At 49.3% G+C, this 26,940-nt stretch overlaps 1 protein-coding gene across 1 annotated transcript in view; it reads left to right on the top strand.

Annotated features, from left to right (window-relative positions):
• Positions 1-22,360, top strand: part of STAB2 (stabilin 2) — a 117,961-nt gene extending 95,601 nt beyond the window's left edge. The window contains exons 58-69 of the mRNA XM_036457457.2: positions 1,459-1,566; positions 3,422-3,615; positions 4,996-5,137; positions 7,153-7,286; positions 9,437-9,602; positions 9,729-9,835; positions 11,649-11,768; positions 12,641-12,781; positions 14,346-14,453; positions 16,637-16,765; positions 18,188-18,304; positions 21,840-22,360. Of these exons, the coding sequence (XP_036313350.1) occupies positions 1,459-1,566; positions 3,422-3,615; positions 4,996-5,137; positions 7,153-7,286; positions 9,437-9,602; positions 9,729-9,835; positions 11,649-11,768; positions 12,641-12,781; positions 14,346-14,453; positions 16,637-16,765; positions 18,188-18,304; positions 21,840-21,890 (1,517 nt within the window). The 3' untranslated portion in view covers positions 21,891-22,360. The remainder of the gene's footprint in view (positions 1-1,458; positions 1,567-3,421; positions 3,616-4,995; positions 5,138-7,152; positions 7,287-9,436; positions 9,603-9,728; positions 9,836-11,648; positions 11,769-12,640; positions 12,782-14,345; positions 14,454-16,636; positions 16,766-18,187; positions 18,305-21,839) is intronic.
• The last annotated feature ends 4,580 nt before the right edge of the window (positions 22,361-26,940 follow it).

The following is a 26,940-nucleotide window of genomic DNA, read 5'->3' as shown; positions in this document are numbered from 1 at the left end:
CTGAGCAGCACCTGAAAAAAAAAAATTAAACATTAAGGCAACACAGTAGGTGCGCCCTGGGCCACATGAACAGCTGACTTGGATACGTGGCCCCAGGCCTCGGGAGTGTGGCAACTTGAAGGAAATTTTGTAGATAAAATTTTTCATGCAAACCCATGAAATTAGCATGCAGCCCTGTGCAATCACAGAGGACCCACCTCAGGCAAAGAATGCAGGATCTGGCAGGGAGGGGCCCCGGGATCGTGGTCCTGGGCCCCAAGGCTGAGTGCTTCCATAGGAAATACAGCCTGGAATCCCGGATCTGATTCCAGATTCTATTTACCAGACCAGAGGCCCACTCTGAGCCTTGATGCGCTCATCTTTTGAAAAGAGTATGTGTTACACATTTTGCAGGGCATGGGGGAGAGAGGGTTGTTGTGAGGGCTGGAGATCATGGCTTTGAAGTGCCCGGTGTACTTGGGCTCTTAAAAACAGTGGCTGCCATTATCATTATCAAGTCATCATTACCTTGATCCTTACTGAGCAGTTTTCTGAGCCTCCTCATGCGCAGAGCCCTATTGCTGGCAGGACGTCTGAGATATAAAGGTTAAATTATCTCATGTGAATCACTGCCATTTCATCCCTCCTCGCCCCCTTCCCTCAGCCCTACTCACACCCATGGCCGGGTTCTGAAGGGCGGACCAAGCTCTTCCACTGGGCTTCGGCAACCTGAAGTTCCAGAATTCCAACAGGGCCCTTCACTTCCGTTCCTCCCTCTCCTCCTCCTGCTCCTGGACCCTGACTGCCACCTGGCTTCCTGCAGCCTGTAGATGCTGCAGCCCCATCCATTCACCAAAGCCCCTCGGAATTTTTCCTCCAATTTAATATATTTTTATTCATTTCAGAGAGGAAAGGGGAGGGAGAGAGAGAAACATCGGTGATAAGAGAAAATCATTTGTCAGTTGCCTTCAACTAGCTCACTCGCCACCTGTTGGCTGCATTGTCAGTGTGGGATAGAGCCCACAACCTGGGCACATGCCCTGACTGGGAATCCAACCATGACCCCCTGGTTCATAAGTCAACCCTCAACCACTGAGCCACACCAGCTGGGCTCTCCTCCAATCTAACCATCTCCATCCGGAACCCCATGCCCTTAGGACCAGAGAGCTAATCTACCAAATTCAGGTCTGCTAGCAAATTTGGACATAGAAACTTTTAATTGGTTGCTCCCAAAGGTAACATGTTTGCATTTTAATCTGATTAACATCACAGAGATAATGTCTTAATATAAAGGAGTAACCAGAATCTCGGGATCTCCAGGCTAGAAGGAACCTTAGCAAATCACCCAACTCCTCGGCTATGAGGGGACACTTTTGAAACACAATGGCAACTCAGAGGGGAGTCTTGGGGAGACAATTAATTGGGTCTCAACTCTTCTAGCCATGACACAGGATGAATGGCGGCCTTTTTTCTTTGCAGCTTTGCCCCCCGTGTGCACACCTCCTTGTTCTGCTCACGCTACCTGTAAGGAGAACAACACGTGTGAGTGTAACCTGAATTACGAAGGCGACGGAATAACGTGCACAGGTGGGTCCCATTTGTGCATGTGTGAAACAGTCATCGTCTGGGCTCCATCCTGGCCCTTCTGCCTCCTGCCCGGGCCACTTAGCAATACCTACCCCCTCTGTCACTCAGTTTCCTTGGTGGGTTTACCTACACCTGACCTGCCCACCTCCCAGGTCACGCTTTGAAATTGTTTTTGCAAACTGTGTTGCACTTCATTTTAGAGTGTTTCTCTAACTCTGTGAGTATTCCAGTCTTCAAAAAATTCAGAAGATACCCTATAGTGTTTAAAAACAATAGTTAAAATTACACATACTCTCACTATTTAACAAGAACCACTCTGAACATTGCAATGCCTGTATTTAATAGTGAGGATGTGGGTTCAGCCACATGAAGACCCAAAGGTAAAGTGGCATAAATATGGCTGATGTTTAGATGTTCATTTTCATCACGCAAAACATGAGGCATCACTGTGAAAGGTCACCGGGGAGCCCAGACTCCTTCTATCTTGTTGCTCTGCCATCATTCAGTTGCCTGACCCGAGATAGCCACGGCCGTAAACACATCCCAGGCAGAAGGAGGGAGAGGGAGAGGAAGGAGATTTAAGGGCACACCTAGTAGTTGCTAAAATCCTGTCTGCTCCTAGCCCATTGGTTGGCCCTCATTATCTATCACATGTAGCAGCAAGGAATCCTGGGAAATGCAGTCTTTCATTAGGCCACCATGAGCCCAGCTAAAAGTCTATAGATAAAGGAGACAGTAAGTACTAGGGTAATCTTGGCCACAAGTACTTTCTTTTTTCATGAATAATTATTTACAGAGATATAGACTTTCTTTACAAAAATGAGATCTCACTATGCCTGCTGTTTTTTGTTTTGTTTTGTTTTATAAATTTTTATTGATTTCAGAGAGGAAGGGAAAGGGAAAGAGAGAGATAGAAACATCAATAATGAGAGAGAATCATTGATCGGCTACCTCATGCATGCCCCCTACTGGGGGATGGAGCCCACAACCCCAAGCATGTGCCCCTGACCAGAATCCAACCTGGGGCCTTCCAGTCCGGAGTCCGATGCTCTATTCACTGAGCCAAACCAACTAGGGCTATGCCTGCTCTTTTGTAATCTGCCACAAGGCAGTCCAGAAATGGCTCGGCACTCAACAGTGGCAGCAAAGTCCCAGGTCTATCTTTCTACCCCATCATCGTTAGGGTGAGGCCTTTTGTTCCTAATGTCCATTCCCTCAGAGTCTCAAGTGGCTGCAACAACTCTAGGCAAAAAGGCAGGTAAGAGAAACCAGATGGCTTTCCAGCTACTCCAGAGGTTAGAGCTAATCTATGCCTGGGGTGAAATTTGGGGGGTTGTGCAAGCAAAGGTGCTAAAGAGGCAGCACAACAGTGGGCACTGCATAGGTTTCAGAGTCAAACCAACCTGGGTCTAAATCCCAGCCCTGCCATGTTCTAGCTCTTTTGCCTTCACCAGATCCGTGAAGCTCTCTGAGTTTCAGTTTGCTCATCTGTAGAATGGGGTCATGTCTATCTCACACGTCCTCCATAGTGGGCTAGCTCTACACACACATATAGACGCATAACTGTCCTGATATGACTAGTAAACACCCAAACTCACGCAGGAAAGTGATGCCCAAGGTGAGGCTAGCAGTATGGGACAGAGGGGCAGAGGTGGCCTGATGTCTTCGGGCCTGGTCTATGAGAGGATTAGCCGCAGGATAGTAGGGTTTGCAAAGGCTAACACAGAGGCCACGGGAGCCTGGGGAGAGAGGGCACCAACATGTTGGGGCCACTGGTCCCGAGGTGACCTGTAGCCCAGTCTGAGGCCCATTACACAGACAGTGGCTCATGAGCCCTCTCTCCCTGCTCTTGCAGTGGTGGATTTCTGCAAACAGAACAACGGGGGCTGTGCAAAGGTCGCCAGGTGCTCCCAGAAGGACACCAAGGTCTCCTGCAGCTGCCCGAAGGGCTACAAGGGGGACGGCCGCAGCTGCTTGGAGGTAGACCCCTGTGCGGACGGCCTCAACGGGGGGTGTCATGAGCACGCCACCTGCAGGATGACTGGCCCGGTGAGTCTGTCTCCCCAGGATCAGCTTCTGGGGCCTCCCTCGGCCTCTTCTCCCCTCTGCTTCCCACCTCAGTCTACTTCTTGTGAAGTCGGCGAGCCAGGGGCAAGGTGGCATCCTAAGCCAGAAAAGGACCTTCGTGGAAACACTGGTGAACTCCACAGGAAGTCTGTTGTTTAGTTCATAGTAATGGACGAGCGCTGATTTCTTAGCTTTGACACGTGTCCTATGGTGACATACAATAAAATGTTGACATTTGGGGAAACTGGGTGGAGGGCAGATGGGACTAACTCTCTCTGCTATCTTTGCAACTTTCCTATACACTTAAAATTATCCAAACTCAAAAGTTTACTAAAACAAAAAGAGTTGGTAGGAGGTGGCAGGAAAGTGCAGGTTTGGACACTCCCTCGAGCCTTTTTATTTACTTATTTTATTTTTTAAACAACAGGCACCAACAGGCCACCTTCTCTTTTTTTCCATATATATATATATTTTTTTTTTTTCTTAATTGACTTCAGAAAGGAAAGGAGAGAGAGAGATAGAAACATCAATGATGAAAGAGAATCACTGATTGGCTGCCTCCTACATGCCCCCTATTGGGGATTGAGCCCACAATCCGGGCATATGACCTTGACTGGAATTGAACCTGGGACCCTTTGGTCCAAAGGCCGATGCTCTATCCACTGAGCCAAACCAGGTAGGCCCTCAAGTCTTTTTAGAATGGACCCAGTGCCTGGAGCCCTGTTTATCTGGTGGGAAGAGAAGATGGAGGGAGATAATGTCCCCGATGGTTATAACGTGAACTCAGAGTCAGACAGCCTTTGAGTCTCAGCTCCTGGACTTAGAGTGTACACTGTGTGGCCTGGGGCTGGCTACTTCGCCTCTCTGAGCCTGTTTCCTCATCTGCAAAGTGGGCCTAATAATAATGCAGATCTCATAGGATTGTTGTGGGATCAAATGAGCTCATTCACTCATCCAACAAATGGTCATCAAGCACCTACTATGTGCTGTTGCAGGTGCTAGGGATGTCGCAATAAAGTGCTTGTATTCGAGCAGAGGGAGGGGCGATGCTCAGTGCAGAACTCATGCACAAGACACTCTTGGAGAGCCCCGAGGGTCAGGAAGAAAGTGACCCGGCCAGTGCGACAGGGCATGGGGAGCTGCCTTATTTAGGGGTCAGGGAGGCACCCCTGAGCTGAGATGTGAAGGACAGCATTTCATCATGATCCTGGACAAACACCACGTGACAGTTACTTCTTTCCCTCTGGACAGGAGAGGCATAGATCCTTCTGAACATTTTCTATGCTGGATGGTGGGCCGCAGAGCACTAGGGATCCTGGGTCCTAGTCAGGGGGCTTTTTCACCTTTCCAATCTCCCCACAGGGCAGGCAGAAGTGTGAGTGTAAAAGTCATTACATAGGAGACGGGGTGGACTGTGAGCCAGAGCAGCTGCCCATGGACCGCTGCCTGCAGGACAACGGACAGTGCCACGCCGATGCCAACTGTGCCGACCTCCACTTCCAGGGTCAGTGTGGCGAGGGGCTGCGGGCCCAAAGCACCTAGTCTTCAGGCGTTGGGGGGAAGGGGAAGGGGGGGTCTGTGCAAGAGGAAAAGAAAAACAATTTAACTTTTAAAAAGTAAACATTTAAAAATAGAAATAAAAAGTAAACATTTTAATTGCATTAAATTCTACAACTTGTTCTGGCCTGTTTGGCTCAGTGGTTGGAGTGTCAATTCCCCATCAAGAGCACATTCCTCAGTTGCAGGTTCCGTCCCCAGGTGTGCGCAGGAGGCAGCCAGTTGACGTGTTTCTCTCCTGTTGATATCTCCTCCTCCTTTCCCCCTCCCTCCTTCCTTCCTTTTCACTCTCTTTGGAAAGCAATAGAAAAAATATTCTCTAGGGAGGATTTTTAAAAATTGGCAAGTTAATGAACCTTTTAAAATACAAATATATATATATATTTGCACTGGCAGTTTGGCCATAAGGCCAAACTGCCGGTGCATAGCCCTGAGTGGAGGGGCAAGTAAACTCAGAATTGTACCCTGAGCCTTGAGAATGAGACGGGAGCTCAAAGGTCCTCTACCGTGAATTTTCCTGATTCTTGCTTTCCTCGAGTTGCTTAGCAATCCCTGAAACCCCTAATTGGAAAGGAGCATCATTAAGGGTTTAAATAACCAAGAGGAAGTGGCTGCCAGGAGCAGAGCAATTTCTTTGCAGTCATGTGAATAGTAGCACATGGATTGGCACAGGCTCACCTACTTCCAAGGCTGATGTGGATGGCTTATAATACCCCCACCGACATCGTAACACTAAGTACAGAGGTGCAGCTGACAGGGCATCTTGAAACCTGATGGAGGAAAGCCATAAAGGGCCCACAAACGAGTTCTGAGCCAGGGCAGGGAGGGCTCGGTCTCAGAAAGGGATATAGCCACTTCACCTATGGCCAACAGACATCTCAGGTGGGTTCGGTTTGCTTTAGTGAGGCAGTTCTTAGCATCTCAATAATAACTATCTATGTAAGACCTGTTATGTACTGTCCTGGTCCATCTGAGCTGCTACAACAAAGTACCATAGACAGGTTGGCTCATTAACAACAAGAAATTGATTCCTCCCAGTTCTAGAGGGGGAAGTCCAAGGTCAGAGTGCCAGCCAGCACAGTAGGACCCTCTTCCGGCCTGCAGACGGCCAACTTCTCACAAGGCAGAAAGGACAATGGAGCTCTCTGTGGTCCTTCTCATAAAGGCTATGCCCATTCATGCGGGCTCCACCCCCATGACCTGCTTACCTCCCAAAGGCCCCACCTTCTGATAGCATCACATCGAGGTGAAGATTTCAACACAGGAATTTGAGGAGGACACAAACATTCAGTCCATAACATAAATTAAGCCTTAAAGCCCCATTGGGGGTCTACTATGTGTCAGGTACTGTGAGGGGTGGTTTGTTGACATTACTGTCCATCCTATGACATCATTTGGGCATGCATGAGCTAGAGGGTGTATATAAGCAGGGGAAACACATAGGATAATGAGATTATCTACTTAGAAGGACATTCTAAGTGAGAAATTCAAAAATTTCTAAAATGTTTTTTTAATTTTAAAATTCATACGAACATGGGGGAAAACTAATAAGACAGAAGACAGTAATTTTTTGCATGCTGACAATCCAATTGAAATGAGAGAGAAGAACAGAGAAAAATTGAAACCAGAGGCTCAAATAGATATATGTCCACCCATGTTCACAGCAGCATTATTCACAATAGCCAAAAGGTGGAAACAACCCGAATGCCCATCCACAAATGAATGGGCAAACAATATCCTACAGCAGGGATTGTATTCAGCTTTGAAAAGGAATGAAACTTTGATACATGCTATAACATGATCACACCTTGAAAACATGCTACATGAAATAAGCCAGACACAAAAGGAGAAATGGGTGATTCCACATACAGAAACTCAGTAGTCGGCCTTCTGCTTTAAACGTTCTTCAGAGTTCTTCGCAGGAAATACTGACCTGGGTGGTTCCTCTCCTTCCCTATCTAGATGCCACCGTTGGGGTGTTCCATCTCCGCTCCCCACTGGGCCAGTATAAGCTGACCTTTGACAAAGCCAAAGAGGCCTGTGCCAATGAAGCCGCAACCATGGCGACCTACAACCAGCTCTCCTATGCTCAGAAGGTGGGTCCCCAGTTGATGGGTTCCATGCCCGCAGGGTCTGCTGGGGAGGAGCTAGAGGCTCTTCTTAACATGGAACACTTTGGCTGTTGCCTTCTTGGATAGGGAGTGCAGGGAGCTGCTGGAGCCATAATAACAATGTGTCACAGCCATTGGGTGTCTACTATGTGTCAGGCACTGTGAGGGATGGTTCACTGACATTACTGTCCATCCTTACAACATGCCTGGAGGTACAGGTAGGGCCAAGTGAAGTTCTGAGAGGTTAAGTAATGTGTGCAGTGACACCTAGCCACGAAGTGGAAGATCCAGTGGTCAAATGTAGCCCTGACTCCAAAAGGCTGTTCTTGACCATGACATTCAACTGCCCCAGCAGAGGCACAGACTGGGAGTGCATACCTCACAGCTAGGGCCCAGGAAGACACCAATGACCACAAGCCTGGCATCTCCCTGAATCCACAAAGCAGCCCCTTTCCTCTGGATTAGCTGGATTTCCCTGTGTCTGAAGGGGCTGAGAAGGGGGTGAATGAGGATGGCCTAGCTCTCAGCCACAGCCAGGTGGGAAGTGGAGCCCTGGCCTTAAAAACCAGAAGCCTGCACATTTGGAAAGGCCAGCCCTTTGGAGTTACCTAGTGATTTCTCAGTGGGAGCAAAAGAGGGGACTGCTACCTGGTATAATATTAGAACTCTTCCTCCAACCTCCGTCACTATCATCTCTCTACCTTCCCTCAGACCTGACAAAGCCTTTGATGCCAGGACCCAGCATCTTGGAGGATCTGAATTTCTGCTCTCCTGCTTGCTGGTTGTGTGGTCTTGACCAAGCTATTGAAACCTCTGTCCTACTTGGCATGTTTGTATAAGGATTAAAGGTGAAATGGCACAGTGACTGGCCTACAGTAGGAACTCAGCTTTTAAAATTAAGAGCTCTCATCGGCCTGCAGACGGAGGGGTCCCAGATTCTATTCGATTCCAGTCAGGGACATGTACCTTGGTTGTGAGCACATCCCCAGTAGGGTGTGCAGGAGGCAGGTGATCAATATTTCTCTCTCATCGATGTTTATAGTTCTCTATCCCTCTCCCTTCCTCTCTGTAAAATAAAAAATCAATAATATATATATATATATATATATATATATATTTTTTTTTTTTTTTTTATTTTTTTTTTTTTAAAGAGTTCTGGAGGAGGCTGCCTCAGTGTGCATCTCAGCTCTGTTATTTGCTGGCTATAGGACTTGGAGCAAGTCACTTAACTCCTCTTTGCCTCCATTTTCTCAGTTATGTGATAGGGAACTTTTTTTAAAATATATATTTTATTGATTTCAGAGAAGAAGATAGAGGAAGAGAGATAGAAATATCAAGGATGAAAGATGATCATTGATTAACTGCTTCCTTATTATCTGCATGCTCCACACTGGGATTCTGCCCATAACCTGGGCACATGCCCTGACCGGAAATCAAACCATGACTTCCTGGTTCATAGGCCAATGCTCAAGCACTGAACCACACTGGCTGGGAAATATAGGGACATTTTTAAAGTTCTTCTCTCAAAGTGTTAATGTGAGGGTTAAAGGTGTTGATGCATGAAAAGCCTTTGCAACAGAACCTAGCCCAGGATAAGCTCTCATTGTGTTATGATGATGATGGTGATGGTGATGGTGGTGGTGATGGTGATGGTGATGGTGATAATTATTATGATGATGGTGATAGTGGTGATAATGATGGTGATGATGAAGCTGATAATGGTGATGTTGAACATGATAAGGGTGATGATGATGATGATGATAGTAATGATGGTGGTGATGATCAGTTAGAGTTCTGCCAATCCATAAGCAAAAGAATTTTCACTAGGAGTGAATGGCTAAGAGTAACTCCTTTCTCAAGAGCAGAGAAAAGGAAAATGAGTATGAAGGACTCAGACGCCTACAAGAAAGAGAGGGCACCACTTTTGGCCATACAATGGGACAATCAACAAAAACTTAATGAACATCTATTGTACTATGTCACAAGCAGAGGAGTACAACAGGCAAAATGAGCCATGACCCCTGACTCCCTAGACTAGAGTTTACAGTCCGATGGGGGGATCAGGTATTAGCCAAAGGACTCCACAACAAATATGAAGTTGCAGCTGACCCATAGCCACGTCTGTGTCCCTACAGGCCAACTACCACATCTGCTCAGCAGGCTGGCTTGAGAGTGGGCGGGTTGCCTACCCCACAGCTTATGCCTCCCAGAACTGTGGCTCGGGTGTTGTTGGGATAGTGGACTATGGACCGAGAAACAACAAGAGTGAAATGTGGGATGTCTTCTGCTATCGGGTGAAAGGTAATGCTCCCAGCTGCACTTCCGATTCCAGGCCGCACAGCTGGTGAGGCATCCTCGGCCTGGCCAGCCAATCTTCAAGGGTGAGGCTGGCAGCTGAGGTCCCTGCCATGTGCCCCTGCCTTCCAGATGTGAACTGCACCTGCAAGATGGGCTACGTGGGAGACGGCTTCTCGTGCAGTGGAAATCTCCTGCAGGTCCTGATGTCCTTCCCTTCGCTCACAAACTTCCTGACGGTAGGTACCGTGTCTGCTCGTTTTCACTCGGGAAAGGAGGGGTTGCCTCAAAGCAGAAGGCAAAGGCTCACAGGCATGGAGCATGGGCACTGGACCACATTGCCTGAATTTGAAGCTTGGCTTTGCCACTTGTTGCATCACCTTAAAGTTACTTTCTTCTCTGGGCCTCAGTTTTCTCGTCTGTATAATGGAGATAATGATAGCACCAACTTCATAAGATCATTGCGATAATTAAATGAGTTCATATTTGTAAAGCACTTAGACCTGAGGCCATCACATGGAAAGTGCTGTCTTGGTATAAGCTGGTATTACTATCTCTGTGTGCATCTGGAGCCATCTTGAGTCTGATCTTCAGGGACAGGATGGGACATGGTGAACTAAGCCTGCCTGGTTGACCACACAGTGAGCCAAACCATCCACATGGTGTCAACTTTTGTATTTTGCACTGCACTTCAAGTCATTTCAGTAGTCCACACATTATGTCCAATGAAGAGAAACCCCCACTGGAGAAGGGTTTGAGGTTGACTGATCAAAAATCTGAGCTAATAATAATAATAACAGCAATACCAAGAAAGCAAATATTTCCTGAGAATTAACTCTGCACTGAGCCCTTTCACTAATTGTGCAGAACGTAAGCTCTGTAAGAAGGATTTTCTCTGCTTTGTGGCTTGCGTGGAGCAGGTGCTCAATTAAGTCCTTGTTAGAATAAATCTTGCTTCAACTTTATGAGCTTACTTCTGCTATTATTCCCACTCTGTAGACAAATAAACTGAGGCTGAGCAAGGTCATGGACACAAGCAAAAAGAGTAGACTATGCATAAATATGGGGCTTGCAGAATCAGGGCAGAAGTTAAACCAAGGACCCCCACATGGTGAATCTTTGTCCACAGACCAGCGGTATCTATCTAAACATCAGGGTTACCGTAAGTACTCTGAGATAATCACCCAGTCCAACATTCCTGCTGTCTGGGAGCTTGGCTCGTGAGCGCATTACAGAGAAAAGACAGTGTCAACATAAAACCCACTGGCTATGTGCTCTACAGCAAACTAATTTCTCTGGCAGTAGTAATCCCGTCAGCACAGTGGCTAAATTGAACTGGGTAGTGAGATTGCTCATAATTTGTTCAGTGAGTATTTATTGAGCACTTACTATGTGCTTGAGCGATATTAGTGAAGAAAATGTACAAACATAATAAACAAAATGAGTACACAAGTAAATCCTGTTGACTGCTAGAAGGTGATATAGGGGAGGGAAGTAGAGCAGGGAGGTGGGGCGGAGAGGGGAACCACAGGGTTTCCATTTTGCATAGAGAGATGAGGGAAGGCCTTAGAGAGGAGGTGACATCTGAGACATGCAGATTTGGGAGAGACCGTTCCATGAAGAAGGAACTGCCAGGCACGGGATGATATGCCAGGCAGGTTGGAGCAGCAGGAAAGCCCGTGTAGCTGGGACAGAGTGAGCTACCGGAGGCTGGGTATGGGGTCCAAGGAGCCACAGTGTCCAGGTTTGGCCTTCATGGGTCATTGCAAGGCCTTGGGCTTTTCTTCTGAGTGAAGTGGGGGCCATTGCAGGGTTTTGACCACAAAAGACTCAAGATTTGATTAACGCTTCCAAGGACTGTGCAGTCAGCCACGTTGAGAATGGTCACTGGTGTGGCCGTGGTTTAGGACCACAACATTCACTGAAGAAAAGGAAAGTGCTCCTGAAACTCTGCCAAGCTGTAGGCAGACCAGCAAGCAGCAGCCTGAGTTGGGCTCATGTCGGGAATATTCCCAGGTCCTCTCCTTCTGATCACTCCCTTCTCCTCCCTAGGAGGTGCTGGCCTACGCCAACAGCTCAGCTAGAGGCCGGGCATTCCTGAACCACCTGACTGACCTGGCGATCCGTGGCACTCTCTTCGTGCCACAGAACAGCGGGCTGGGAGGAAACGAGGTGAGTGGGGTCCCTGGTGTCTGTGCTGTAGACTTAATTCTTCTAGCCAGTATCAGTTCTCTATCCACACGATAGAGCCAGGAACAGATGAACCCAAAACTCGGTAGCTACACATTTATTCAGCTCTGACATCTGTAAATCAACTGGCAGACCTGGTCTTGGCGACGCCTGCTCACATGTCTGAGATGGGCTGGCTGGTGGAGGATCTAGGCTGGTGGTGTGTGGCTCAGCTGCTCAGGGCTCTCACCCTCCAGCTGGCTAGCCCAAGCATGCTTTCCTGGAGACAGCAGGACATGGTGAGAGCAAGTCTGGTCCTGTGAGCACTTTGCGAGCCCCAGTCTGATCCCTTTGCTAACATGCCACTGGCCCAGTTAAATCATACAGCTGAGCCCAAAGTCAGGATGAGAGGCCCTCACATTTACATAACAAAGAGCAAGGATACCGGGAGGGGTGGAGAACCAGGACCACACTAATGGTCACCACCCCAGGACACACAGAGGGACTGGCAATGTTCATTCAGCCCTCCCCCAGTTGGCTGTCTGGGAGGCTCTGACAGTCCCAGGCCCTTCCTACCCCCAGGGCTGAGTGGGACATCACCTCTGCCCACTCAAGACCCACTATTCCCAGGATGCCACAGGGAAGCTCCACTTAGATTGTAAAAGATGGCTCTCCATGCCACGTCCTCGCTAGAGGGCAACCTCTGGCAGAGCCCAGATGACCAAAGCCTGTGAAGAATGACTTTTCCTGATCACCACGTGAGGCAGAAAAGCCAAGGCCATGGGTAGTGATATTTTTTCTGTGTCATTATCATTCAAAGGAAAAAATATTGCTTGGCCTTTAAATACCATTCTTGCATATCTCCTTTCTCTCAGACCCTGTCTGGGCGGGACATCGAGCACCACTTCGCCAATGTCAGCATGCTTTTTTACAATGACCTTGTCAATGGTACCCTCCTGAGGACGAGGCTGGGAAGCCAGCTGCTCATCACCTCCAGCCAGGACCAGCAGCAACCGGTATGAAAAGTCTTCTGGGCTTATTAGAAGAACTGGAGATAATGCATGCAAAGCTCCTATCATACAGTATGTGCTTAGTAGATGGCAACTATCTTAATGTGAAAGTACACCCTAAATCTGCAACGAGGGGGTGGTATTAGCTACACACCATAGCACATCACACTGAATGGGCAGCTAGCCCTACCCCTTGGAAAATAAGCCATTGGTGACCACCAGCCTCAGAAGCAGGTAATGAGAAACTAGTAAATGAAACTACTTTAAATTCTATCTGATCACCACCTTTGTTTCTGTCAGATTGTCAGCCTATCCTAGGCCTTAAAGTCAAATGAAATCCTTAAAATCAAATGAGAGCCTACTATGAAAACTACTTCTGCCACTTGCTAGCTGTAGGAACTTAGACAAGTCATCCATCTTCTCTGTGTCCCAATCTCCTATATGAAAAATAAGGATTATGGGGTGTGTTGGTGGAGGTGGTGGTGATGATGATGGTGATATTATTTTGTCAATGGTGATCATGGTGATGGTGCTGAAGTGATGGTATTGATGTTGATGATGATGGTGGTAGTGATAATATTAATGGTAATGGTGATGGTGATGATGATGATGATGATGGTGGTGGTGATGATGGTGGTGGTGTTTGTGATGATGGTGGTGGAAATGTGATGGTGGTGGTGATGATATTAATGGTGCTGGTGATGGTGATGTTGATGATGGTGATGGTGGTGGTGGTGGTAGTGGTAATGGTGGTAGAGGTGATGGTGATGGTGGTGATGGTGGTAGTGATGGTCCTGATATTAGAAGTGGTGGTGCTGGTGGTGATGGTAATGATGACCAGGATACCCATGATGTCAAATCATAGGCTTTTATGGGGATTCAGTGATTCAAGGCTTTTGATGTGTGAGAGTAGTGCCTGACATGTAGCAAATCTTAAATAAGTATGATTTTTAATTGTTACCTAATAAAAGATTTCTGTTATCGAAGGTCAGTAGTTTAGACCAGTGCTTCTCACATTTTAATGGGTGTTTAAACTATTACTTGCAGGTTTGTTAAAATACAGGGTGTAATCCAACAGATGGAGTGTGGGTCTCAGCTTCTGCATTTCCAGTGAACTCTAGGGTGATTGCCCACACCACAAGCCAATGGATCACACTTTGATCAGCAAGGGATAAGATGACTTAAAATTACTTCTCCACAGTGTGGTCTGATGCTCAGAGCAATGGATGTGGAGACCAGAGGCACAAGGTTTGCCACTTACCAGCTGGGTGATCTTGGACAAACCATTTTCCTCCTGTACCCTCACCTGTCAGACAAGTGGGCTGGACAGGTGACCCCTCAGGTTCTCTCCAGCTCTTGATCAAGTTGTTTGCACAAGAGCAGCTCATTGTTCCGGGCTGGCCAGGTGGTGAGCGGAGTCCTGTGTGGCCTATTGATGAAGATACGCCTGAAACCTAGGCTCCCAGATCTCGGGCAAAATGAACAACTTCCTTCCATAGATGGACCACCATGTGAGGAGAACCAGTCAGGTGACCATCGGTCTCCATCAGCCCTCTTCTCGTTTCCCTAGGAGACCAGGTTTGTCGATGGAAGAGCCATTCTGCAGTGGGACATCTTTGCCTCCAATGGGATCATTCATGTCATTTCCAGGCCTTTAAAAGCACCTCCTGCCCCAGTGGTGAGTACCCAGGATTCATGGAGAGGGGCCGGGAGAAGCCCAATGTCCACTCTGCAAGAGGCAAAGTGTTGATGGAAACCCACACATCCACCTCCCCCTGGAGACTAGAGGAGTCTCCCCCAATCATGGCAGCTGGCCTCAGGGATGCCTGGCCCTCGTTTATCCCACCCCCACTCCTGCGCATTAGAAACATGCCTGTCACCATTAATATTTGTTGAATAAAAGGGACAGGATGAGTCAATGGAGAAACTACTGAGAGGAGAGTGACAAACCCTAAGCCCCTCTAATCTATAGCTGTGTGACCTTGGACAAGCCCCAGAACACCTCTCTACCCCATTTTTCTTACCTGCAAAATGGAGGTTATAACGCCTTCCCCCATGGGAGGACTATGAGTTCATGTAAAATAATGAGGGTAGCCCCTGTCACATAGTACAATTATGCGACAATCTGGTGGTTGGTGTTAGTATCCTAACTTTGTTCAAAAGTGTGAGGGAGGGTGAGCACAGCCGGATGCTAGGAAGTTCCATAGCACAGCAGTTCAGTGCATGAGCTCCAAATCCCAGCTCTACTGTTACCAGTGGAAGTGGAGTTTTGGGGGCCACGAGGAAAGGAACTCCTGGGGCCCCTCTGGGAGGAGAGGGCTTCATGGAAAGCTTTATTGATGATGTCAACTGAAGGGGGTTCCCCTCCACGGTCCCATCTATGTCCATCTCGCTGTGGACAGAAGTCCAATGTTGCCTTCAGCAGGTCCCTAGTTTCTGCCCCATATTAAAGTACAGTGCAATCCAGCCTCTTGCTGTGGAGTCGGCAGGACCATGGGCCATGCGGCTGCTACGGCCGTGTGGCTATGGAGAGAGAACAGGCAAACTGGGGTCACAGAGCCAGAGAGAACAAGAGGCAGCGAACTCTGGGGATTTTAACCAGGCGTTTCTACAAACTAACCAATTAACTTGCCGCGATGATGTGCAGTTTTGATGGGGTCCACCCCCTAGCCTATCCTTTGTTCCCCAGGCTAGACTGACAAGCAGGCACCTCCCCTGTGCATGTGCCTATCTCCCCTTTTCCCCCCAACAATCCAATATGGGGAAGGGAGAGCGTTAAGTCTCCTTGAAGGAACAATGCTATGTGAAACTATAGCTTCCTGGTGAAGCGTCCCAGGTAACCATGCTTACCATGTCTGACTTTCTTTTGCTTTCTTTTATTAATAAACTAGTGTCTGGTGCATGAAATTCGTGCGTGGGGGTGGGAGTCCCTCATCCCCGCTTGCACCCTCTCCAATCTGGGACCCCTTAGGGAATGTCCAACTGCCAATTTAAGGCCAGATCCAGCCTGCTCACCCCCAACTGCCCCCACCCCCCTGTTGGCCTGCTTGTCCCCAACTTCCCCCCTTGCTGGCTTGCTCACTACCAAATGCCTCCCCCTGCCAGCCTGCTCACCCCCAGCTGCCCACCCCCCCAGGCCTGATCAACCCTACCACCTCTGCCTCAGCCCCACCACTATAGCTTTGTCCGAAAGGACGTCCGGAAGGTTTCTTGGAAGGTCTCCCAGTCTAATTAGCATATTACCCTTTTATTACAAAGATAACACTACCACTCATTGGCTGTATGATATTAGGAGCAAGTGCTTAACCTCTCTGTGCCTCAGTTTCCCTAGTAAACATGGAAACATGGCCCTAGCTGGTTTGGCTCAGTGAATAGAGCATTAGCTCTCGAACTGAAGAGTCCCAGATTTTATTCTGATCAAGGGCACGTACCTCAGTTGCAGGTTCGATCCCCAGCTCTGGTGAGGGCACATATGGGAGACAAGCAATCAATGTGTCTCTCTCACATGGATGTTTCTCTCTCTATCTCACCCTCTCTTCCACTGTCTCTAAAAATCAATGGAAAGAATATCCTCAGGTGAGGAATAACAAAAAAATAAATATGTTATTTAAAAAATGGAAACAAGAATGATTATCCCTGTTTCTCTGGGCTACTATACGTTTAAATGGGTTATCTCACGTAAAGGACTTAGAACAGACTCTGGCAGCAGTAAGGGCAGTTACATGTTAACTATTTTATCACTAATTCTATTCCAACTTGCTCCAAGACGCTCTGGCCAGCGGGAATGGGATGGGCCCCAGAACACGCGTCTTGGGGGAAGACACCAGGTTTCATAGCGACCCCTCCCCTTTCTGTGTGCAGACCGCAGCCCACACTGGCCTGGGAACAGGGATATTCTTTGCCGTCAGCCTGGTCCTCGGAGCCATCGCTTTGGCTGCATATTCTTACTTCCGACTGAACCGGAGAACTATTGGCTTCCAGCATTTCGAGGTAAGAATGAGAAAAACAGGAACACGGGGATGGAGGTCCCCTCTGCAGCCCAGCCCCTGGCTCTGGGCTCCTTCAGCTCACTGGCTGCTTCCCAGAGCTCCCAGCAGGTGGGTAATTGGCACACACTTCTCTCCCCCCCCCCCCTGCTCCTGCCAGGCTGGGTGTCTGCCCCTAAGAGCAGCAGCAGCAGGAGCTCCCAGTCCCTCTTCCTGGCTGAGACGGGTTTGGTGAGAGGGCGATGGGCCGCCAATAGCACAGACACTTCGAGCTTCGAGCCAGGGGACTGGAGTGGAGGCAAATTCACCAGGCCCAGGAGGCACGCTCCCCTGGGAGGGTTCAGGGGACAGGCACCCACCAGGCTTGGCCTGGGCTTCAAGGCTGTCTGCACGGGGCAACAGGGCTGGTCACCCAGATGGTGGGGCCTCTTACTGCAGCCAGTGAAGCACATTGCACCCTACTTTTTAAAATATATTTTCAGCCCAGCCGGTGTAGCTCAGTGGTTGAGCATCAACCCATTAACCAGAAGGTCACAGTTCAATTCCCTGTCTGGGCACATGTCCCAGATTGTGGGCTCTACCCTACTGGGCGTGTATAGGAAGCAGCAGATCAATGATTCTCTCTCGTTGTTGATGCTTCTCTCTCTTCCTCTCCCTTCCTCTCTGAAATCAATAAAAATGTATTTAAATATATATATAGGTATGTCTGGGAATCAGACTGTGATCTCCTGGTTCATGAGTCGACACTCAACCACTGAGCTACATTTCACCCTATTTTAACTTGTCTGCGGATCCTGGCTGACCTTGGGGTGACCCTGGGGACTGGGTTCCGCAGCAGCCCAGCAGCAGAGCGCCCTCCCTCTGAGCTTCCTACCGCCCTGGCCTGTCCTCCCCTCCCCCACCGTCTCCTCCAGACATGCCAGGTGAAGCCTATGGCGTCCCCGGGCAGTGCACTTCCTCCAGCAGATCGCCTGCCTCTGTGTGAGCTCCGGGGGCAAAGTTCAAAAACATCATATTTAGCACAAGTGCACACACTGAGGGAATCTTTTTGAATTCAGTTCAAGGGCAGACAGTACCACTCCAGGGTGACGGAGATCAGGACATAGGTTATGCTGGGGGATTTCATACTGAGGGTATGGGGGAAGGGGGGCGAGAGGCTGAGAGCACTTTCTGGGGGGATGGAAATGCCCTATGTGCTGATTTGGGGGTGGTCCCACCTGGATGGGCATATTAAGAAGTCTGTGAACTGAACACATAGGATTGGTGTGTGTTACCGTGTGTGCACCAGATGTCTATGAAAACACCGTTAACAGGAAAAGGTCCGCAGGCGGAGGTGGGGTTGGGCTTGCCTTACCTGCCAGCTGGGAGGAGGTGCTCCAGCCCCGGGACATCTGCCTCTCAGCCTGGGACTGGTCTTTCCGAGCAGTGTGAAGAGGACTTCGATGTCACAGCCCTTGGCAAGCAGCTGCCTGAGAATATCTCGAACCCCGTGTACGAGAGCGCCACCTCGGCTCCCTCAGAACCTTCCTACGACCCCTTTCTGGTGAGTTGGCATGATTTCTCCAGGAACAGGTTCCCCTCAGGGGCTGTTGGAGGGTGTCTCTCAGCAAGTCTCAGGGGAACACTTCCCCCCGAGAAAAGCTAGCCTCCACAGCGCATCTGGGGCAGCTGGCCTAAAAGCCGGCTTCAGGGGCGGAGGGGAGCTGAGCGGTGGTCAGTGTCCCTGGGGGCCTCTGGGTGGGTGGATTGCAGAAGCCCTAACAGAAGTAGGGAGGACCAAAGTTGGCACACACCAGCCTCACCATCAGGTGACAAGGGGAAGAAACGGGCTAGTTCTGCCACACACGTTTCTGAGATTGCTGCTGCAAAATAAGATATAAAACCCAACCTTTCGGACCTCGTGGACCACGGGTTAGTGACCACTGCTTTAAAGCCTTTAAAAGATATAAGTGTATGTTGTTACCCAAGATTGTCCTACCTGTTGTCAGAGCTGCTTCTGGCTTGTGGGGCTTCGTTCCTTCGACAAGGTCCTTTGTATTTAGGGGAGCTTGCTCTGCTCTGGGTTTCCATTTGTGTCTAGAGTTGGTGATCCTTGACCTCACTGGGGCCTCTACTAATCCCTTCCCAGGGGGACCCCATGGCAGGGACCCCACACACACTGAAGGTGGAAGGTACACCCTCCCTGTATTACCAGGTCTGGATTGAGAAACTGGGATAGCACTTAATTCCTCCTTTTATCTATATATATAAAAGCCTAAGGAGCCATTCAGTTATTCAACCATTCAACTGTTGGACTGGTAGCTATGACACGCACTGACCATCAGGGGGCAGACACTCAACGCACAGCCATGGAAACACGGAACAAACTGATGAATCTTAGAAGGAAGATGGGAAGAGATTAACCATAGATCTTATAAGCCTACCAGAGGCCCAATGCACAGATTTGTGCACCAGTGGGGTCCCTTGGCATGGCCTGCAGGGATGGTGCCAAATCCACCCACCAGGCCTCTGGCATCCTCCGAGGGGTCCCAGATTTCGAGGGCACAGGCCAGGACCAGGGACCCCACTAGTGCACAAATCCGGGCACCAGGCCTCTAGTATAAAGAAAAACTGCCAGCTGACTGCTGAATGAATGGCCTTTTGTACCTCTGCAGTCTGAGCTGATGGTCTTACTGGTATTTCAAGGGAAATACTTGAATCTTGGTTTGTGTGGGTCTAGAACCCTCCTGCAATCATAACAAAAGCCAGCTGCTGTCATTGTGTCTTGCGTGGACATATGCTGTCCCTTCTCCCAAGACTATCTATATTATGATGGTTGTTGAATTTTTGTGACTTGCACTGAAACATTGCAAAAATATTTCATTGTACCATCTGAAGCTTGTACAGTGCAGCAGATGTTCTTCTCCTGCAGTGAGCCCAATGTAAACGCCATGCGGTTCTGAGTGCCTATGGCAGCAGATGGACTGTAGTTGCGATAGATTGAAAAATATCCTGAGAGAGAACCATTAATCAGCTGCCTCCTGCATACCCCTACTGGGGATGGTGTCAGCACCTCGGGCACGTGCCCTGGCTAGGAATGGAACCGTGACCTCCTGTTCCATAGGTGGACACCCAACCCCTGACCCACACTGGCCAAGCCTTATTTTGTTTTTTAATCAAACGCATGTAAAGGGTTTCTAGTCCAAACTGTAAGGGTAACAGCCAGATTGCATGTATTAATATTTTATCTCTGCAAGCATTATGTTGAAATCAACCTTTTTAAATAAAAGCAAAGGGGAAAAGTAACCAATCCTGTTCATCGTGCTCCATGCCTTCTCAGCTGAGGGCTCACTCGGCACTGTGCCGGAGACGCACCTGGGCAGGTGAGCGCATCCCTGAAACAGGATACAGGGGTCCTCAAACTTCTTAAAGTGGGGGCCAGATCACGGTCCCTCAGAGAGCTGGAGGGCCGGACTATATGAACTACTAATTCCTACTGTATCACCTCGGCTGCGCTCACTGCCCAAAAAACCTGGCGGGCCGGATCAGACTCCTCTGCGGGCCGCATGTGGCCCAAGGGCCGTAGTTTGAAGATGCCTGAAAACCATCTCATCAGGCCCCCGGGGGGGGGGGGGGGGGGATCAAAAACATCTAGTTCCAGGGATCCTAAGCCGAGGGTGCCATCCCAAATGTGTCGTGCTGGAATCTCATGCCTTTTCTATTGGTTGGGGAGAGGGTGACCTATTGAATACCTGTAGCCAACCCATACACCTTGAACATATCCATTATGCTAATTAACAATTTTTGAGTGCTGATTGGGGCTAGAGAGAGCAATAAGCTGTGGCTGGCTACCTCTTGAGAATGGCTTCTGATGGACTCTCTCAGATGATATCTTTTTGTTGTTGTTATGAATCCTCACCCGGGGATATTTTTTCCATTGATTTTTAGAGAAAGTGGAAGGGTAGAGATTGAGAGAGGCAACATTGATTGGTTGCCTCCCTCATATGCTCTGACCAGGTTCTGAATCGAGCCTACAACTAAGGTATGTGCCCTTGACCAGAATGGAACCTTCGGCCCTTCAGCCTGCAGGCTGGTGCTCTAACCACTGGACTTAAATTGGCCAGGGCTCGGGCGATGAATTTTCCATCTGAAAGGACTTTTATGGTCATCGTCTGAATAGCCACCATCTGTGGGGTGCTTATACCTTCCTTCACGTGGCGGCTGATTTAATCTCACACCTGTCAGGACTCTTTATAGACGAGGAAAACTACCACAGAGCTTAAATGATTTGTCCAGGGCACACAAAGCTTCAAACAGCAGCGACTATCCCCCAGAATGGGGCCCTAACCACCACACATCCTGCCTCCCAGCATGAGACAGGAGACCGCCATGTGCAGGAGTGTTCCCACCACGTGCGTCCACAGGGAACCTGGGGAAGAACCGTAGTTCAGGCTGCAGGGGAGGGAACAGTTTTCAGCAACCCTCTCAGGTTCCCTGTCTGGTCTGAAAAACCCACAAAGGCGAGTTCACAAGAGAGAGAAGCACATACATGGTACTGAATGTTTACATGTCCACGGGAGGCTTCACGGGAGAAGGAAGACCGAAGAAGACCCGCACAGGGACCTCTTATTTAGACAAAGAAACGATACTCTTGTGGAGAATTGTCGAGACAGAGGTCTGGGCTGGGGAGTAAACGGTGAAGAAGTAAGTGGGGCGATAAGGTCAGTTTAACGGGTTTGTACAGGTTTCCTGGCCCCAAATGCCTCATCTCTGCTGATGAGTGTCTTCCTTCCTCCTGCTACACGGAGGGACCTTCACCTCGGGGTATTATGACCTGTTTCAGGGGAGATGGGAAGGGAGAGGAGGGCAGAATGACCTTCCTGCTTCTGCTGTTTGTTTGGTTTTTTTTGTGGGATTTTTTTATTCCTTCAGCTTCAGATATATAATATGCCAACGTGTCTTATTTTGGGGTAGTGTGTCCTGAACCCCCATCTACACCCCAGACCAGTGGCCAAAAGAAACGCTCACTCTGGAGAGGTTCGGTAAGCGGCAGGTGCTGGGCTCTCTCTGCACTTGCTCACAGACCTCTTCTCTTCCAGGACTCCGAGGACCAGCTGCTGGAGGGCAGTGACCCCCTGGGGGCGCTGTGAGGGCCGGACCCGCTGCAGCCACCTGGGCCCCCAGCCTCCTCACAACGGCTGCGAACTGTGACTCCTCGGCCCCAGCTGCCTCTGGGGAACATAAGGTCCTTGAACAGCTGGAAGTATGTCTGAAGCACGCAAGTCGTACCTCATCTCCTTGGTTCATCTGGGGGGTTCTTTTGTTTCTGTGGGTGAGGAACAATGTGAACTCCACCCATCAGCTCAGGGGACTCCCCCCACCTCTGACCTTTGGCTGCCCTTCCTGCGTGTCACCTTTAGTACTTCGATGGCACTTCCTACAGCCTACCCAACTCGACAGTAACTGTGACCTCCTCTTATTTTCCTACTCGATTGTAAGCTCCCACAGGCAGGCACTCGCCTCATTCGCCTTGTATCTGAGCACTTAGCACAGTGTCTGGAACATGAAAGGGGCTCCATAAATGTTTATGGGACAGAAATAAAGTCAGTGGAACAATCTAGTGTTCTGAGAACCAAAACTACTGTTTGCCACAGAAGGGGTCAAGCTTTAAGGGTAAAATCCACTTATGAGACCTAACTAGGGTCTGTTCAGTAGCCAACATCCGCCTAGAATTATTTCTTAATGCTGTCTTGTTTGTGTGTGTATATTAACAAGACATGATAACCACAATGAAACATCACTTCCCAATCACTAGGATGGCTATCATCCAACAGGCTGATAATAGCAAGTGGTGGCGAGGATGTGGAGAGATTAGAACCCTCATACATTGCTGCTGGGATTGCAAAATGGTGCAGCCATGGTGGACAAGCTTGGCAGATCCTCAAAAAGTTAAACACTGAGTTGCCATAAGAACTAGAAACTTCACTCCGGGCATATACCCAAGAGAGATGAAAACTTGTCCACACAAAAGCGTACATGTGCATGTTCAGAGAACATTATTCATAACTAGAGGCCCGATGCACAAAGATTCATGCAAGACTAAGCCTTCCCCTGGCTGCTGGCACTGGCTTCCTCCGGCACCTGAGACCCAGGCCTTCGCTCTGGCTGCCGCCTTCACTCTGGCCCTGCTGCCCTCCTGTAGCTCTCTCTACACACCCCCCCCCCCCCACACACACACACACATATACATACTCCTCTCTCATAGCAGCCGTCCCACCCTGCCCTGGCTGGGTGATGTGGGGCAAAGTTATGTGAGCTGTGAAGGGCAACAGAGAGGAAAGCCTGAGATCTCGACCCAGCCTTTCATTGCTCTGTCCCTGCAGAGGTTCAAACACTCAGCCAGTGCTAATCAGGGACGATTTGGAAATGTGTGGTGGGTGGATTGGAGGGTGTCTGGTTATCATAGTAGAGGGGGGCACTTCTGGCCCTGAGTGTACCCTCCATGGTGACAACACAAGCATCCTGGCCCGGCTGCCAACATCTTTGTTGCATCAATTTGCATATTCCCTCCTTATTGGCTGTGGGCACCACCATCTTTGTAATGGAGTGATGATCAATTTGCATATTCCATCTTTATTAGGTAGGATAGCCCCAAAATGGAAGCAACCCAAATGCCCATTAAACTGTGGTATATCCATATAATGACATGTCATTCCACCCTACGAAGGGTCTAAGCACTGAAGCAGGCAACAGCATGGATGGACCTTGGACACATGCTGAGTGAAAGAAGGCAGACACGAAAAACCACATATTGTAAAATGCCACCTGCATGAAACTTCCAGAAGAGGCACATTCAGAAGCTGGAAGTTATTAGTGGTTCCGGGCCTAGGGAAGGGGAGGAGGGAACTAACTGCAGAGAGGTGTGGGGTTCCTTTCTCCATAGTGGGACGTTCTGGAATTTTAGTGCAGATGTGCAGGTGGACCATGCAAGGCAGAAGGTCCATCACAGCAGGTCCCTGCCCTCTCAAGGCCAGAAGTGCCCCCTTTACTATGACAACCAGACACCCTCTAACCCACCCACCACACATTTCCAAATCGTCCCTGATCAGTACTGGCTGAGTGTTTGAACCTCTGCAGGGACAGAGCAATGAAAGGCTGGGTCGAGATCTCAGGCTTCCCTCTCTGTTGCCCTCACAGCCCACATGACTTTGCCCCACATCTTTGGGGTTTTGCTGAGCCAAGTCCAAAGTTCCGGAAGCTTTTCACTTCTCCAGGAAAGGGAAGAAGTCCAGTTTTAGGCACAAAACAGCTTGCCATCTCTCTAGGAGGATACACCACGGTGGGAAGAAATCGCTCCCCAGAAAGAACATGGGTCCACCAATCCTACCATCACAGGTACCCACAGGCACTGACCAAAAAGAAACAGCCATCGGTGGGAAAGGGAATGAGATCAAGGTCCCGGCACAATGAGGGATCAAGGATTTCAAGGTGTTACATACAGACACACACGTGTTCACACTCATGCTTAACCAGTTAATTAAAAAAAAACAAAACTCATTTACAATAGCTAAGATTTGGAAACAACCTAAGTGCCCGTCAGCAGATGAGTGTATTAAAAAACGGTGATACATCTACACAGTGGAATACTACGCTGCTATAAAAAAGGAATGTTTACCATTTGCAACAGCATGGATGAGAGCATTATGCTAAGTGAAATACACCAATCAGAAAAAGATAAATATCACATCATCTCACTCATATGTGGGATATAATGATCAACATAATTTGATGAACAAAAATAGATCCAGAGACAGAGGAAAGGGGAGGAGGGGGTGGTGGTTAGAGAGCATATTAGCATAACCAATGGACACAGACACTGGGGCAGTAGGGGCTTGCCCAGGGTGGGAATGGTTGTGGGAGAGGGGGGTGTCCATCGGGGGGGAAAGGAGACAAATGTAAAACTTTAGACAATAAAAAAATAAATAAATAAAAACCTCTTCAACATATTTAAATTTGTCTAAAACCCAGTAGTGATTTGACTTCATAGTGCTCACTCCTAATTCAGTATTATTCCGTGTTTCCTTCCCTTAAAACACTGCTTCCAACCTCCAGCTTTCACAGCAATTTGATGGCAGACAAGCCCGCGGATCACCATCTTCTCCCTGTTCTCAGGGAGGGAGCTGTCGGTGAAATTCCAGGTGGGTTTGCCAGCTGCCCACCCAAGGCTAAGTTCACACGTTTCCCAGCTTCAATACACAGTCTACAGGCTCTGAAAACAAGCACACAAGCTTTGCTGGGAGTGATGGGACCTGTGAGGTGAGAAATGAACCCTAAATCTCTCACCCTCCCCTCTCACAGGGATATCCTTATTGGTTATATTAGAATTTGTTATGGCTTTGCCACTAACGTAAGCATACACACACAAAAACACACACACACACACAAAAAAACACGATGACCTGCAATAGACTGGATGACACCATTCTTTTTATTTGGCAATAAATTCAGTATCTGGTAACAGAAGATCAACATTCAGAATAAATAGCAAATTCACATTCAGAATAAATATTATAGCAGGGGGACCTAGTTTGCATTGACTGTGCCTGCGATCGTACAGGCACCGTCAGTCATTCTACCGCATGATTAGAAAACAGGCCCCGACATCAGATTCAAGCCACGGAGCCGAGAGAGTGCAGAGGGCCGCCGAGGGCGGGCTCCCCGCTGAGACAGAGGTTCACGTGCAGGGAGTTCACAGGGTGTGCTCTGGGGCCCACACCTGGGGAGGGGAGGGAGGTGAAGGAAGGGAGTTGCTCAGAGGAGGGGTGTGACCTCGCCCATCCGAGACGGGGCTCCTTGGCAGGGCCCACAGCCGCTGAACACCCAGCGGTTGGGGGACTCGGACCCCAAGGGTTACATGGGAAGCCATGACCACCACAATCAGAGGTATAGTCAACTCATGCTAGTGCCCGAGCCCAGCAGCTGTTACACACCAGATGCCGTGCTGGGAACACAGGATGTCACCACTGGCCACAGGAGTGCATATGCCCCGAGCCAGCTCCTTGAGGACAGAGCACGCTCTCCTGCTGCCTGTTCCACTGCCAGGCTGTTCGTCTGCACGCTTTCTTCGTGACAGGAGGGCTTGCCAACTGCGGCCCGAGGGCCCACGGCAGCCTGCGGCTGGTTTATAAACCACGTCGTAAGAGGACAGAGCTGCGTCCATGCCTGGAGTGGTGGCAACGGAAAATGGCCCGCGAAGCTGAAAATCTGTTTGCTGAGCCCGCATTAAAGAATCTTCACTCCCTTTCCTTCCCTAACCCACTAGGGTGTCGGAGGTTAGCTGGCCTTGGAGCGAGGCTCCCAAAAGCTAAGGAAAATAGAAGACGAAAGAAGGAAATTGGTGCACAGGGAAACTGGTAAGAGGGAAGAGCACACGCTCCCCGGGAGCTGAACAGGGCCGTCGGGGGAACGCTGCCTCTGGCCACATTCGGTCTCAGAGCATTCTAGACATAGACAAGGGCTCCCCACGTGTCTTTGGCAGCCAACGAGCACTGGGGAGAGAGGAACTCAATGCTACACTGAGCACAGCTCTCCACTGCATCAAGGGCCTTCGGGGAGGAAGAGGGAGGAAAAGCCATTTAGTTCATCCAAAGCTAAATTAGTGGGAGGAAAGATTACTTTCCGTTTCTCCTCCGAAATAATGAAGAAGGCCGAGGCAGTCAAAGCAGCTAGTAATTTAATCTGAGCTGGGCCTGGTCAGTAACAGGTGGTTTCTGTTAGGCGGCACTAATGGCCACAGCAGGGAATGCAGCTGAAGAGCGAGAGCGAGAGCCAGAGCCAGAGCCAGAGCCAGAGCCAGAGCTGGGAGCTCTGAGCCAAGCTCCTAAAATACTTTAAAAACAAAAGCTAGGTTTCCTTACAGAAGCAATTCTGGAAAAGCAGCGGTGCAGGTCCCCTCCAAGGCGACCTGCTGCGGGTCCCACGCGCCCGCGTTCAGCCGGCGTGGACCGCCCCTGGACTACGAATGTGTGTGCACCTCCTTCTTAGAAAGTCCGTCTAACCCATGCTACGCGGGAGAATATGTCTTAAACGTGCAAACTAATTTTATTCTGTTGGCTTTCCAAATGGCTGCTTTTGAAGGGTGGAAAACAGACCCACCTCCCTTGGACCAACAGGCTTTCACCAGGGCGAGCCCCGGAGAAC

The sequence above is a fragment of the Pipistrellus kuhlii genome, unplaced genomic scaffold, assembly GCF_014108245.1.
Source record: "Pipistrellus kuhlii isolate mPipKuh1 unplaced genomic scaffold, mPipKuh1.p scaffold_m20_p_3, whole genome shotgun sequence".
Lineage (NCBI taxonomy): Eukaryota > Metazoa > Chordata > Mammalia > Chiroptera > Vespertilionidae > Pipistrellus > Pipistrellus kuhlii.
Note: the sequence above shows the minus strand (reverse complement) of the source record. Positions and strands in the feature narration are given on the sequence as shown.